General features: G+C 39.5%; 2 protein-coding genes and 1 long non-coding RNA gene across 5 annotated transcripts; all 3 read right to left on the bottom strand.

Moving 5' to 3' along the window:
* Window positions 1-391: 391 nt before the first annotated feature.
* On the bottom strand, window positions 392-2929 carry C1H11orf16 (chromosome 1 C11orf16 homolog). The gene is made up of 3 exons (XM_053366775.1): window positions 2476-2929; window positions 1236-1904; window positions 392-758 (listed from the first exon to the last, which is right to left on the bottom strand). Exons 1-3 carry the CDS (start codon window positions 2609-2611, stop codon window positions 547-549), a joined length of 1017 nt encoding a protein of 338 aa, XP_053222750.1. The 5' UTR covers window positions 2612-2929; the 3' UTR covers window positions 392-546.
* A 1136-nt stretch (window positions 2930-4065) lies between these two features.
* On the bottom strand, window positions 4066-8521 carry LOC128415471 (uncharacterized). The gene is made up of 3 exons (XR_008330974.1): window positions 8415-8521; window positions 5596-5780; window positions 4066-5280 (listed from the first exon to the last, which is right to left on the bottom strand). It is a non-coding gene; the product is annotated as an uncharacterized LOC128415471 (long non-coding RNA).
* Window positions 8522-9922: 1401 nt separating this feature from the next.
* ASCL3 (achaete-scute family bHLH transcription factor 3) lies at window positions 9923-13842 on the bottom strand. 3 transcript variants are annotated; one of them, XM_053391699.1, is made up of 3 exons: window positions 13679-13842; window positions 12876-12923; window positions 9923-10999 (listed from the first exon to the last, which is right to left on the bottom strand). In XM_053391699.1, the coding sequence occupies exon 3, from the start codon at window positions 10953-10955 to the stop codon at window positions 10449-10451; it is 507 nt and encodes a 168-aa protein (XP_053247674.1). In that variant the 5' UTR covers window positions 10956-10999; window positions 12876-12923; window positions 13679-13842; the 3' UTR covers window positions 9923-10448. The 3 variants fall into 3 exon arrangements, with proteins under 3 accessions (XP_053247674.1, XP_053247664.1, XP_053247655.1); XM_053391689.1 differs by having other exon boundaries at window positions 12788-13842; XM_053391680.1 differs by having other exon boundaries at window positions 9923-12923.
* Window positions 13843-15917: the final 2075 nt, after the last annotated feature.

Here is a 15917-nt window from a genome sequence, read left to right as displayed (position 1 = left end):
AGAATAGAAAGGGGAGTCTTATTTAGTTACGTAGTTCCAGGTAACCGCAGAGTGCACCATTTAGTCAGTCACAGATATTGGTGGTCGAATCCTAGACTAAAATGCTTTGCTGCTAACAGAGCATATTTATTCATCTGGAAAACATGAGTTTGACCAAACTGCGGGAGGCAGTGGAAGACAGGAGTGCCTGGTGTGCCCTGGTCCATGGGGTCACAAAGAGCTGGACACGACTAAACAACAACAACAACTTCCCTTTTTGTTAACCTGGCTGGTCCCGAAAGTCCAAAAACAGTTACTTCAAAATATATTTGAATTTTCTGTTGTACTGTGGTTAGATGCACTGATCTCCCCTAGGGCCCATCCAGTGTTGAAACAAGAGAACACTTGTTAATTTGCTGGGGAAATTACCATATATATAATTTATTAGATGCTAATGATCCAACATTATTATCCTAAATATCTTAATATATTCTTGTGGACCCACAAAAAAGTAGAATAAAAAACAAGCATATGCTTTCAGTGGAGGGTGGTTTTTTCTTTTCTTTTTTACTGTGTTCCTTGCTCTCCTCCTGAGGATGGTTTGACATCTTTGTGACCCAAGACTTCCTTCACAGTAAGTTGCCTTCGAGGAGACTGTTCAGTAGTTTCAAACATGGCACTGTGGTTGATCAGTGCAGTTGGGGACGGATCCATATAAGGAACTGCTTTGGTTTCAGATCTTTCCTTTCTGCGGGTGCTGTCCAAAGTATAATTGGTACCTATACATGATAGTATAACACTTAATTTGTGAGTAGTTAGATGAAGACAAAATAATCAAACAAGGTATGAAATAGGGAACCGAGTGTTTTGGGGGTTTCCCCCCCTCATGATTTATTATTTCAACATCCCTCTCTTCTGTTAAGGCAATTGGAGACAACTGTGGGGGGGTATGGCTCACGATTTGACTCGATATATATTACTACTTCATGCAAATTATTTCATAAAATTTATACACCACTTGATTGTAAAAATAAAAAAACCCCTCCAGTGCTTTTCATCTACACACACACACACACACACACACACACACAGTTAACAAACCAGAAATCCCCAAGTATGTTAGTATCTGTGATACCATTAGCAGAAAAATCAGTCTCAGTATAGCTGTTCACCTCAACCAGTATGATAATGCCAGGTAGTTTTTGGCACTCTTCTACCTTCCACTTTAAAGCTCATTCAAAGTAAATATTGTGTACCGTGGCTGTTATGACGAGAGTTGGGATGGCTTCTATTCCAGTATTTCCAACAAGGTCTCCTGATTTCTTGCAGCTTGGGCTTTTCAAAAAGACTAGAATCCGTGTTCACTGCATGATCTACCATTGTGGTCTTGGTCAAACCTGTTTCTGTACCACTTCTGGAACTGGAGGAGCATGAAGAAGAAGAAGAAGAGCTGGACACAACAGTGGCTGGTTCTTCCTTTGGAGGCCCTTCCACTGCCAGTAATGGTTTACTGCTGAACTCTTCTTCAACATTTCTTTGGGATGGTTCGGTTAAAGAGGGTGGCCACCAGCAGCCACTGTATTTAGGGCAGCAGCAGAAAGCGTACTGCGGATGTCCAAGGAATGAGCATGTGTGTTGAAAGCACCTGGAGCAAGGGGAGATGAAAGAGCAACATGGCCTCTGGAGCCGGCAGAGGCCACCTACAGCGCATCCATGCATGGAGCCTGTTATAGCCCTACATGAGCCACTGTAGTGACCGGGTCTTTGGAGTTGCCCTTCAGATGCTTTCCTGCTGGTAAGGGGCATCCGGATCATCTCCACAATCCTCTCCCACTGCACTGGGGAAATCCACAGGGCTACACCCAATGGGACTCTGGCTTTCTTGCCATTCCAGAAGCTGACTATAATTTCTTCATCTTCTTTCCCTGTTTTGAAGAGAAAAATATAAACTGGGGAAAGCCGTCACTCTCCTCAATTTATTAAATTTCTATCCTAATTTTAAGGAAGGGACTGGGGCTGTGGTGTTTTTATTGTATGTTTCTGTATGTGATCTTTTACATGTATATAAATGCTTAATTGTCTAAATAAAATATCTATATTTAAAAAAATCGATTCTGCCCTTCTTCCCAAAGGAGCACAGCTAATGCTAATAATAGTTTGTCAGTTTAAATCAATCTGATTAAGAATAGTTTGTCAGTTTTAATCAATCTGATTATGTAGCCACAAAAGGGTGGTCTTTATATTCCAGTCTAGAAAGTATGCATGATAATTAAATACCTGTTTGAGGGTTTTTTAAAAAAATATTCACCAGAGCTTTGACATAAGCAGTATTTTTCCACCATATGCATAATTTAATAGTAAATGAAATACGAAGAGTAAATGAAAACCACAGGAGCATACTGCACTTCCTATGTTCAGGGCTATATTATACATATACACACAAAAAGCTACTTCAGCTACTGGCTCATGTTAAAAAATAAACAAACTGGGTTTTACCTCTCAAGGGATCCCTGGTTTCCATGCCTTGGATGGTAGTGCCAGGGCCATATCTTTTTTGCTGTGGCTCCCAGGGTGCCAGCACTTTATCACCTGGCAGTATGGAATGCCTCATTCCATTCACACACTCAAACATGTCACTGCTGGCTGTTTCTTGCACGCATGTTGTGTCCTCACTCAGTCCAAATGACTTGGCAAACTGTACAAGAAAGGTTCTTTTCTCACCCTGGTGCCAGAAACAAGATGGGGAATTAAAATGAAAAACTTAACAAGCTTTAGTCATGAAATAATCAGCAGTCACATCTATGATAGCTTAAGAAATAAAGGGGAGGAAATGCAGGATGCTGGCCATGTTAGTACAAAATTTTTGATGTTGGAGGAAAATGTTAAGCTTGTGTCTTTTCATGCATAGTTTTTAAAAAGTTGATCAGGGTGGCAAGATAACAAGAAAAACAATTTAAAGCTGTAGAAAATAATTCTATACCAAAAAACCCACACCTTTTGCTGTTAACTTAAGGTAGAAAACATGCCGCTGTTCGGCTGGCATGCCTGGAAAAACTGTATTCTCAAAGGGCAAGTTCATAATAAAATGCTAAACAGATATAGCTCAGTGGAAGAGGATGCACTTTGCAGGCAGAAATCCAGTTTAAAAGAATTAGCTAATAGATGGTATGGAAGATATCTGAATGAGACCTTAGGCAGCTACTGCCAGCCAAGAGTAAAGAGTATTGGGCTAAATGAACAATAGTCTAATCTGGTATAAGGCAGCTTCCTGTGTTCCAACCGTTGGTAACAACTTTAGGAATTGCAAAATGGATGTGGGGTTTATCTGCCTACAATGGCTCCCCTATTAATTTCCAGAGAGGAGCATTACAGTAGGCTATGGGCGTAGCCAAGGGGGTACAGGGAGGGGCAGCTCCCCCCCCCCATAATCAGTAAAAATACATAGCTAACTGAGGTTCTCCACCCTAACAAAAATCCTGGCTACGCCCATGCAGTAGGCACATCTGTGTGTGTTGGGTTGGCCGCATTTCCTATGTTACAGAAAGCAGTCCTCTAATTGAAGGACTTATCAAAGGACAGGCAGCCTCTACTTAAAAGTGTCCTTTGGTCTAAGTTTGGTTTAAAGATTAAATAACCATTAGAAGGAAGAACTGGAGCCTTGAAGTTGGCCATAAACAGATAGGACCTGGACCAAAGACTGAGCTGGCACATAGGTCGCAGTTTCCCCCACTATGGTGAGATATATGGAATTTATTTTTACTTTACATTCGTCTGATGGCATTCAGTTAATGAGTCCCATCAGTGGAAGCCTGCACAGTGACTTAGATTTGTACAATGGGGCTTTCCCTCATCTCTTTCACCTGTGTTCTGCCTGTGCTCCCCAAATTGACTCGGGGGTGTGTGTTAGAGAGCACCCCTAGAATAGCATGAGGGGGGAGGAGAGGGGGATTGTTCTGTCTGGCAAGCTTGTCCTGTTAGTATTATCAACATAGTACAATGTTGAATTCTTCCCAGTATTTCCTCATCTGCATAAATAAGCATATGGAATTTTTATGCTAATCACATTTTGTCCTTTTAATTAAAAAATCCTCTTTTTTTAAGCAACGCATAAGTGGCCACCATGTTGTGTAATGAAAGGAATCAAACACTACAAAACAAAAATATATTATTGCCAGTCACTCCCACTACATGCTGAATACCAGGCATTTCAAATTTGTCAGTCTTCCAGAAACTTTGATAAACAGCCTTGCCTTTTTCTTACACTTCAAAAACAGCACAACATATTTTTTTTAAGTTTCAAGTGCTAACAGCTAATGAATTGAAGGTTGTTTTTCCTGTGTACAGAGGACAAAAAGTGTCAAGTTTATATATATTAACACGCTAAGACATTTCCAGCAAGTATAATGTCCATCCGTTTACTCATAACAACGGATGGGATATTGTCCCCAAACAGCATAAATCTCCAGATACACTTGGCAGGAAGGTTAAAAAAAACCACACACACACACAAGATAACCTGTGCCAATAAGTTGGACAGAGACTTGGGTCACAGCCACACCACACATTTCAACCACATAGCTTTCCCTAAACTAAGAATTTTGGCACTGGTAGTTTGTTAAGGATGCTGGGAATTGTAAATTGTGAGGGGTAAACTACATTTCCCAGGATTCTTTGAGGGGAACAGCATGTATTGTAAATGTATGGTGTAGTTGTGACCTTGGCAGCAGTAGGTCTCATGCAAGATGGACCTCAGACAAGTCAAATGAAATCTAGAAATTTCTGAAAATATGGGAAAGTGGTTGTCAAATGGGGCTGAAAGCTTGGTGGTAATGTGACAGAATTTTCAAATACAGATTGTAGCAACTCTGTGGAATAAATGGCTAGAGAGTGGTCCTCATGATCCATCAGAATTCCCAATTATTCAGCAGGTAAAAGGAGGGAAGGATGCCACTAATATTAAAGAGTTTTTTTCTCCATCAAAATGAGGCAGACACCAACTTCTGTTGAATGCAGCAGTTGTGATTGACATACACCCCTTGCCCAGAATCTGACGCCTTTAGCAGAATCCATAAAGATTCTGGGGTGAATTATTAATGTCCCATCTACACATGCCAGAAAAAAATCATATAGCAACTTGCCTCTATAATAGCTTTTATTATTGTGCCAGGATAATAATAACCATCAGTTTCTCTTCTTGCCAAAACAGGAATGCCAACAGTGTCCAAGGATCTCTCCAAGTTTTTTACTGCCTCACATGTTCTAAGAGGAGGAAAATGGAGGCAGTGGCCGAAATGTAAACACCTTCAAATAACAGAGAAAGCGTTAATGCTTGTTTTATCTACACATGACAAGGAAAGCTACTTCATCTACAACAGCTAGAACCTTGATGCAGATGCAAAAGTTTTACCTCAGGAGTATTATTCTTCCGTACCCCTGTTTTGGCATCAACAATACCCCTCACCCCACTTGAAAAATCCAGAGATGTATCTACAATGCAACATCTATAACTGAACACTGGAATGGAATTTGCGTATGAGAGCTGGCATTTCAAAATGCAGCTCTTTTTTTGAACTCTTCAACTTTAGTCTGCCCACCCCAATGCACACTTGTTATTACCTTGTTGTGATGAGCGGTCTAACAACACAGGCAGGATGTGCTGAAATGGCACCAGTGCAGGTGGAACTGGGATTAGCTGTGAAGCTGCTATGCACAGGTTTAGCTGATGCTAGCATTGCACAGCAATGACTGTGGTACGGCAAAGAGAACCAGGTGCAGCCATCCATTCCTTTCGAAGTATTTCACTACCGAAAAAAGGGAAAAAAGCAACCACCCCATAAGGCACGTTAAGTATTCTGAAGGAGGAAAACATGTCACCATGACATAACAGTAATTGCGGCCACTGCTCAAGCTCATAGCTTTGGCGAGTTCTCCTGAATGTCATCTGCAACAGTTATGAATCAGGCCCTAACGTCTTACATTGAATGGGAATAGATTTGAAAGTACTAACTACTGGTAAGGAATTAAATTCTTTATCTGGACCAACTTTTTACAAAAGCACAATTGTGAGGAACAGCTGAGTTCTGCTCGGGATTTGAAGGTGGTGAACAAAACTGACATTGCTATAGAACTAGCAGCACTGTCCAAAATAACAGCAGCAGCATCAACAACGATAACTTGATAATCCCCATTTGGTGTCTATATTTGTATGGTCTTACATTTTAAAGAGCCCCATCTCCATTTCCTAGCCACCATCCCGCAGAACAATGCCACTGTTTGTCAGTTGCAATCCTGTGCTCTTTTTTAAGGTTTTAGGATTCCCCGCTAAATACAGCATTTAAGATTATGTTTGAATGTGCAATTCCTGGAATCGCAAGGGAGAAGAAGGGAAGAAGGTAGATGAAAGTCTACTGGTAGACTTTTTGGTTTTTATTCTGTGAACCGCCCTGAGACCTTTGGGTATAGGGCGGTATATGAATTCAATTATTATTATTATTATTATTATTATTATTATTATTATTATTATTAATCTCTATGTGATTATTAATTCAGTTCAAGTGCAAGAAAATGTGTGGAAAATACCCACTACTTCAGTATAAATAAAGCTGCAATTGTAGACACGCTCACATGGCAATATATCCCAGGGGTGCTTGCTTCTGAATAGACATGCATAGGTTTGTATTGTGAATTTTTGATGAAATACAGCAACTTTTTATGTAATACAGAAAAAACACCAATGTAGCATGGAAGTAGTAAGTAGTAAGTACAGTAAGTAGTAAGTACAGTTGGTCCACACAGGTTGGACCAAACAACAACAACAATGGTTGTGCATTTTTGCATAGGTCTCTGTTTGTAAATAAATTCTCTGAGCTTGGTGGAGAAGTTTAAATCTTTTTGTCCAGAACAGCACTATGTATCCTTTTTGCTGCTGTTGTCAAAATCAGTGGAGTTGGGCAGAGGGAGGAAGATTTGCTTGGGAGCCAGATCAGGTCTCCAGAATGGGGGTTAGCCACCTAACACAGGGGTTCCACTCAAGATGATCCTCAACCATCTACATTGCTGGTGGGACAACTCGGTTATTGGTGTAGGTAGGATTTTGCAACCTGCATGGTCAGTTTGCCATCGTCAGTTGCAATGTGCCTTCCCACATCTCTGCATATCACATTAGAGGTTGGTATGGGAATTAGACAAATCAAATCTATTAATAAGGCAATCAAATACAGGTTATAGCCAAGAGAAACATTCGCCCTGCTTCCCTTTGTGCACTCCATAACCTAACCAGAAACATAGGAATAGGTTATATAGGTTGTGCTCCCAAAGTACCTCATGATTCAGAAAGCACCTCAGGTAATGCTTCCATAGTTGAAATAGGTTTAGAAAAAGTCGTTCCATTTAAGTCATGCAAAATTATGGTGGGAAAATATTTTGATCTGTTCTGCGTTCTCTTGTGCTTCATAATCACTGCCTTCTTGCAACAAGGGAATGATCATACAGAGAAATGGCATGTGAAGAGAGAACTTACTCTGCGGCTGTCAAGGTAAGATTTGCAACGTGACAGCAAATGCCAGGCATTTATCAGGCACGCTGGCAAAAAGATTTTGTAGCACTTCAGAGATTGATACAATCTGACTTGATTATGGGTGTCAGCATTAAAAAGGAGATGGGTGTTTTTCAGAGTGCTCATCATGTGCTTATTATTTTGTTGGTTAACTGTTTTAGCATTTCCCAGGAGGAAAAACAAAAACAAAAGAGGTTTGAGGGCTGGGAGACAGGGCTCACCTCTAACAGAAGGACTCCCTTGAGAAAATATGTAGCAACTGTGCAATCATTAAGACATCAAATCATCTGGAAACTGTATACTGCTGACATGCTAATTCAAGCATAATCAAGACCTATATTATCTGTGCCTCACTTCTATTTTATTCTAACTAGGCCTGTCAACCAAATAAATAAAATTTACACCTGCTTTCTGGCTATTAATTGATTACAGTATATTTCATGTAAATCAATTAGCATATTCCAAAAGTTATAGCATATAATCTTTGTACATACTGAAGGAAGTGTGAGGTAGTTTTTTTCTTATTTCTTTATTACCTGCCCTTCATCCTAAGGTCACAAGGTGCAAAGCAGCGGTAAAACACAATAAGAACTATTTAAAACAACTTACAACAATAAACAATTTGTTTATTCAAGTGTAAGGCTGCTATCTTATGCACACATACCTGTTCTATTGAATTCAGTAGAACTTACTAAGTTACCATCCATTGGAAATAAATATTATTTTTAATGCTTCTCTATTACAGTAACACAAATAGCACCAAATATATACCCAAATCTACCAAGTAAATTGAAGCCATCTACCAACTATACCAGCAAGGGGGAGGCAAACCTAAAACTCTTCAGTCCATTGATTTGCTAAAATAGTAATTAGAACTCACCAGATGCTTGCAGTACTAAATGCTGGGATCTTTCAGTTGGCTTGACTTCAACAATACGGCACCTCTCTGCTGAGAAGGAGTGTTATTGGTGGCTGTTTTCTGTTTCTAAGCAGGTTGCTATAGAGCCACTGCAAACAGGAACTTGTGTCTGATAGTACAGAATGTGTGAAACACACACACACACACATTCATAGTGTGTGAATATCAGCTGTGAATGTTTTCTCAGGTACATCTTATTTCTAAATTCAGTGACACTAAATACTGAAGAAAGAAAAATGACAAGGGTAAAATGAAGATTGTCCAGAGAATGCTCAAGTCTAATGAAAAGAAATACAGTGGTACCTCGGGTTAAGAACTTAATTCGTTCTGGAGGTCTGTTCTTAACCTGAAACTGTTCTTAACCTGAAGCACCACTTTAGCTAGTGGGGCCTCCTGCTGCTGCTGTGCCACTGCTGCACGATTTTTGTTCCCATCCTGAAGCCAAGTTCTTAACCCGAGGTACTATTTCTGAGTTAGCGGAGTCTGTAACCTAATGCGTATGTAACCTGAAGCATATGTAACCCGAGGTACCACTGTAAAGAAAAAACAAATGCTCAAAGTCACAGTGCACTTTGCACTATAGAGCCTTTCCTCAATAAAAATATTTCTTTATTATTTCACAAGATTTCTATACCATTTGATTGTAATAAAACATAAAAGTGGTTTACATTAAACACATGCACACAAATTATAATATATAATTAAAATTATTATCTATTAAATTTAGCTTATTGATAAAGATAAAAACTATTCAGCTAGCTGCAACCACAGTCCACTTTGAGCAGCATCTCATTTCTACCCTGCAGAAATTTATTTAAATGTGACAAATAAATAACTTTATTAACATGTATTTGGTTGAAAGAATTATTTCAATAGTTGTTTTAACTGTTGTGTTTTAATGGGTTTGTTTTAGTGCACAATTTAATTGTAGCTGTTTATTTTAATATTTTTGACGGAATTTTTTATTGTACATTTATATTTTTTGTAATTGGTTTTGCACCTATGAATTGCTGCTTTGGCAATTAAGCATGATATATATAAATAAATATTACTGCTAATAAAGCCATGTGGAAAGAGGACTTTATAAGAAGATTCAAACTTTTTCTATATTATTGGGGGGAGGGGTGTTCCTCCGATTAGCAGTTCAAAGACCACTGAAGAAGCATCCTTCTTGGAATGTCTATATCAGTAATATTTATGATGCTCAAATCCTCAAGTAAACAATGGAACAGTACAATAAAATTGAGAGAACCTAAGGTAAGTTTGTTAGTTTCTTTATATTCTTGAAATAGAGGGAGTAACAGGAGGTATAGACACTCCTTCAGCTTCATTTCTTCCACTCACTATCGATGTTGTGACACTTAATTGTCCTTCTCTCACTGTGTGTCTGTATAATACAACAAACTTCTTCTAAGATATAGTTTGATCATGGAACAAGGATTTATTTAGATTTCGAAAAACAAAATATTAACTCAATATTAGCATTTCCAAAGTTAGTGTGTTTTTACAATACTGTCTTTTTTGTTGTTGCTGTTACAACAGTCAAGTGGTTTCCAGTTTATACATTCTGTGCAAACAGAATCTGTACAGAAACTTTATACATTTTATCAATTTATACAGTAACTTAAATTATATTTTTTTAAGAAATAAATGTTAGCAAAGAGAGAGAGGTTACTGTTCTCAGAAAGGAGCAGAATCTTTTTATTAAAATATAACCTAAAGCATTCAGCTTGAGTTGACACATTGGTGTCCTCCCCCGCCCCCTTGTAACCAAAATTAACCACGTATTACTGATCTCTCATATCCATCTGTTAAAATGATTCCAGCCATTTCAATCATTTGAAACTTCCACACATTTTAGCAAGATTCATGTCATCACAGTCACAAGCCCTGAAATCACCACATTGTAGAGCAAGTTCAGTCTTACAAGCATCTTTGAACAGGCAGGATTGTCTTTGGAGCTTCCAGAGAAGACTTTATTTGATCTCGAGCAGACTATGAAGTCCTTGGAGCGTGATCGCTTTGAGAGCTATCTTTGGGTGCGTGGTGAGCTTCCCTGCTATTCTCCTCTGAATCATTGTAAAGCACAGATTGGAGATACCTGATGTATTTAATTGCAGCTCGGAGTGTTTCTACTTTGCTGAGTCGTTTCTCTAGGTATTCGGCAGGTAGGTGATGTCTGAGTTTGGCGTAGCCTTCGTTGACACACTTTACTCTCTGCCTTTCCCTTTCATTCCTTTTTCTGATGAATGCCGGGCCGCAAGAGTACTCGCATCTGCCAAAATTCCCACAGGGACCTTGAAATGGGAACGCACAAGGATCGCTGTAGAAATTCTCAGCCGTCAGCTGCTCTGGTGTGAAAGGAAGCAGAGGCAAATCTTCGGGGCCAGCGAATTGGTTTGGGATCTCTGGGTAGAAATGGAGTGCAGCATAAAGGTCCCTGCAGCCAAGTCTAGACATCTGTCCAGCGTGGGAGTTGCTTAAGATGGGCAATCTGTCCATGGCATCCCAAAAGCTTCCCAAGCTGTGGTGTCTCAGGTATAGAGCTAGAAATGGAGAACTGTGTATCAGCTTTAGTGATTCATACATTGCAATAGGCTAGGTGTGATTGTCAGTATTTTTAGTGCACTTCTGATATTATGCAAATATGTGGGAGACGGCAATGTTGTTGTACTGACCTATTTAAATACAGTGTTCCATATGCAAAGGAGATATTTTAAAATAATCAATATAAGCATAGATACTTGCAACTAGATAAATCTCTTTAGCTTTACAGTTGAGGATGTGAAATCATATGGCAGATTTTCCTGGGCAAAAACACATGCCGTTGTCAGAATGACTGGTACATGAACTTCTCCATTATTCCCTGTACCCACTCTTTTTCTCTGCAGTGTGTGCCTTGCTATTCCTATCACTTATGCTGATTATTAGCCCAGGGAAAGAGGGGTGTTGTCTGTGGAAAAGCTTGAAATGTGCTTAACTCTCTCACTGAAATTATTGAGGCCTACATGTATTCACCTTGATCAAATTGTGCCCCATATCTTTTAACAGAAACTCTCCTTTTCAGGCTGTGCCTAACATCAGAATTCAAAATTTGCCAACTCCTCCAGCCAAAATAATGTTGTATCTTTTATTCTGTAAGATAGCAACTCAACAACTTCATATAGCAAATAATGCGAAAGGTAATGGTAAATTAATGTTTCTCATCCTCCCTTCCAATACATTATTTTTATTATAAGCAATAGTGTAAGAAGTTGTTTTCTTCCATTTATCAGGGATTACTGGAGCAGCTTGCTAGCAAATATCAAAGTATTACTCTGACTGCGGGCATGTTATTTAATTGCATATAATCTATGTGGTTAGGATTTAATGGGAAGTTGCTTAGAGAGCAATCAATCTCCTGTAATGACTCAGGACCCACCAGCTGACCTTCAGAACATGTAAGGGATGAATTGGCTCTCCCTGTGCCTCACAATCACACTTGTCAGTTTCCACCAGCCTACTCCAGCATAGAGAATTCCATAACACATGTACAGAAGAACGCCCCCCTCCCCCTGCAAACAAATTGGGTCTGCAGCCTGTAATCTAGAGCAAGGAAGATTTAACTGAATTATAGAATCATAGAATTGTAGAGTTGGAGGATCATCTAGTCCAACTTCCTCCAATGCAAGAATCTCAACATGTCTGGTCCCCCATCCAATTTGAAACCATACCAGACACTGATTAGCTTTGCAAATGTGCTAGGAGTTTTATATTGCTAAACAGCAATCAATGAAACATATTTATTGATCATGCATTATAAAAGCTGAATCAGTAAATTGTCGATAATAAAAATTGTTTATAATAAAAATGTCAATTAATGTTTGCATTTTAACATTTGGAAAGATTACTGAATTCACAAAACCTTTAACTTGAATTAGAAACCTCAGTTAACTGAATTATTTACTAAGAAGTAAAGTCTCATTAATTCAAATAATTTGCTCTATTCTTTCTGAAATTTGCCTCAGTGCCTAAGACAAAACACAAGATCATAAAACAAAGCTAAGTTTTTCATTCCTAGAATTGCTTATGGTGAAATGGAAAAGAATCCCCAGAACCACAAGGAAAAATCTAGGATATTAGACAGGGACTGAACTTCAAAATTCCACACTAAAATTATGTATGTTAGTAAGCTGATTCTTATAGCACTGTTCTCTGTAGATCTATTCTATAAACTAGAGCTCACAAAGTATATATTTATCATGTGCATCATTTAAATTTAGCAATCTGAATTAATATTAACAAAAACCATGTAACATTTTGCTATTAGCCTCTATCTACCTTACATTCCTTACCTGAGTTCCACAGTTCTTGTGCCTGTTGGACTGAGTCAAAAGACAGATCTAAATTTATAGTCAATTGACAATATGCAAAGTAGCTTACAGTTAGATCTGCTCTTTTCTGGTTTAGCTTCTTCCACCCACACTGCAGCTATAAAGGCAACAAATATTAGAATTATGGGATAGAAAGTGTAACGTATTAGATGGTTTTTATGGTTTCAGACAGAAGCATATTTATACACTGCCAATGCGTAAGTTGTTGTAATAATTTACTAATTTTTATCAAATAAAGGTTCATATTTACACTGTAGAATAATTTGCTAGATCTTGAATACTTTCCCCACATATTTCTTCAGGTGTGTTAAACACACAAATCAAATCTCATCAAATTTATTTCAGACTATCTTTATAGTTATAATAAATGCCTGTGAATGTGGATATTTACAAACCAATTTTAGAAGGCCACTGGGAAATCATAAAATGCTGACATTTCTTAGTAAAAGTTAAGGCCAGTTCACTGTCCAGTCATCACCAATTTCATAGACTCATAGAGTTGGAAGGGACCCCAAGGGTCATCTAGCCCAACCCCCTGAAATGCAGGAATCTCAACTAAAGCATCCCTGACAGATGGCCATCCAATCTCTGCTTAAAAACTTCCAGTGTCCATCACCTTCCAAGGGAGTCTGCTGCATTGTCAAACAGCTTTTACTATCGGAAACTTCTTCCCGATGTTTAACTGGAATCTCATTTCTTGTAACTTGAAGCTATTGGTTTGGATCCTACCCTCTGGAGCAGGAGAAAACAAGCTTGCTCCATCCTCCTTGTGAAAGCCCTTTAGATATTTCAAGATGGCTATCATATCTGCTCTCAGTCTCCTCTTTTCCAGACTAAACATACCCAACTCACTCAATCATTCTTCATAAAGCTTGGTTTCCAGACTCTTGCTCATCTTGGTTGCCCTCCTCTGCACATGTTCCAGCTTGTAAACATCCTTCTTAAATTGTGGCGCCCAGAACTGGACACAGTACTCAAGGTGGGGTCTGACCAAGGCAGAACAGAGCGGTACTATTAATTCCCTTGATCTAGACACGATACTTCTGTTGATGTGGCCTCGAATAGCATTAGCTTTTTTTTGCTGCTGCATCACACTGTTGACTCATGTTAAACTTGTGGTCTACTAAAGCCCCTAGAGACTTTTCACATGTACTACTGACAACCCAGGTGTCCCCCATCCTATATTTGTGCATCTGGTTCTTCCTGCCTAAGTGCAGAACCATACATTTGTCCCTATTGAAATTCATTTTGCTAGTTTGGGCCCAGTTCTCCACTCTGTTATGGTCATCTTGAATCCTGACTCTGTCTTCTACAGAATTGGTTATGCCAAGCACTCATTTTAAATGTAATTTGTTTAGCAACTTAACTAAGCAGAAAAGTTTAGTTAGAAACCATAAGAAAAGAGCATGTACAAATACAAGTTTAAATCAGTATTTAATGATATAATTATTTAAGGCTGTACATGTACCTAAGATTGTGTATGGATGTAAATTAATAATAAAAACAAAAACAAACAAACAAACAGAAGAGAGCATATTGTGAAATGGTAACCCCCCAACTCTGCCCCTTCTCTGCTCTCAAGTTCCCTCTTCCACTGGCAGATGATGACTAGAGAAGTTGAGGAGAACTTATGATAAATCTGACCAAATACAGGTAGAGTTCATATTAAAATACACTGTTGGCTTATTTTCCCAACATAATTATATCAGTACCATGTAAATCAATGTTCCACATTATGAGGTTATCTGATTTTTGTTTACAACTCTTGGTGGTCCATCCTTGTGAGTTTATTCATGCTTTCATCACAGATGAAGCTCCCCATAATTCCACCTTACTTGGAATCCAGGTTAACATACACACAGACACCTGCTTCACACTCTCACCTAGGAGCAAGCCCACCCACAACCAGTCACCACCCATGGGGGAGTGTCCTCACCCTCATCACTCTCTGAAAGGAAGAACCCACCCAAATAATCAACTCACCTTTGGTGTCACCCTGAGTCCAGCCCGCCAGTTTCAGCTCACCACCGATGGCAGACTCCACATAGGCAGGCTTCCCCCTCTGGAAACCAGAGATAGAGAAACCGGCCACAGCTGTGTCAAAATTCTTACTCTTCATGGGCAGGGCTGGCCGGCCAAACATTCTGACTCCTCCAAAGGGCTGCTGTTCTGCAGGTACAGCAGAAAAGGGTTGGGGAGGCTAAGATGGGGTCCACCTCCCAGCCAGCAGTAGCCCAACTACTGCTACCTGCAGGCCACCTGCTCACTTGACCTATATCCATCTTGATTGGCAAGTTTGACCACATGGGTAGAGAAAGTTATGATTCTTTCCTGGGTATGTGATTCCATTTCCTCAGACAGCGACAGCAAGCTCAGAGGGACCTTTTGGAGTGCAACCAACTGCATCCCTGTGGCAACCATAATGGAACTTATGAGCAAGTGGGCAGGCAGTAGTGGTGATAGCAGCCAATACTGCAGTAATAGCTACAGCAGGCAGACTATAGTGGAGTAGGCGGCAGCTGCAAGGCCAACTGGCTTGTAAACAGTATGGTGGGTGATGCATCAACCACCCTTTGTGATCTGCTGTCCAGGCAGGTATCTCACCATGCTTCATTATATGGCTGGCCCTGTATGCCTTGGGCACATCGAGGCTGGACTACGATAACATAATCTGCATACAACTCTGAAAAAGTTTTGGAAACTACAAATGTAGCATGATGCTCCAGCCAGACTTCTTTCACAGGCCTATTACCGTATATGAAGCCTATTTCTCCCAGTTCTTTTGGAGTTCAAAATACTGGTCCACACCTTTAAATATATTGGGCCTAAACTATATACGGCTTTTAAGGCTTGCCATTTCCCATGCAAAGTGTCCACCTATTGCGTTACTGGCGCTGTGGCCAGTATTTTATTTAGCTGGGCCTTTGGCACTGAGGAATTCATGTTGCCCTGACTATTTTGCCTTACTGCGGTACTACAGTCACTATTATACTCTGCTGCATTATGTTTTCAGTAATTGTAATGGGGCGATTTATTTTGCTTTCATTGTTGTAAGCTGCTTTAAGGGATTTTCAGGCAGAAAAGCAGTCTA

The sequence above is a fragment of the Podarcis raffonei genome, chromosome 1 (genome assembly GCF_027172205.1).
Source record: "Podarcis raffonei isolate rPodRaf1 chromosome 1, rPodRaf1.pri, whole genome shotgun sequence".
Classification (NCBI taxonomy): domain Eukaryota; kingdom Metazoa; phylum Chordata; class Lepidosauria; order Squamata; family Lacertidae; genus Podarcis; species Podarcis raffonei.
The sequence above is the reverse complement of the archived record's forward strand: the minus strand, read 5'-3'. Positions and strand labels throughout refer to the sequence as shown.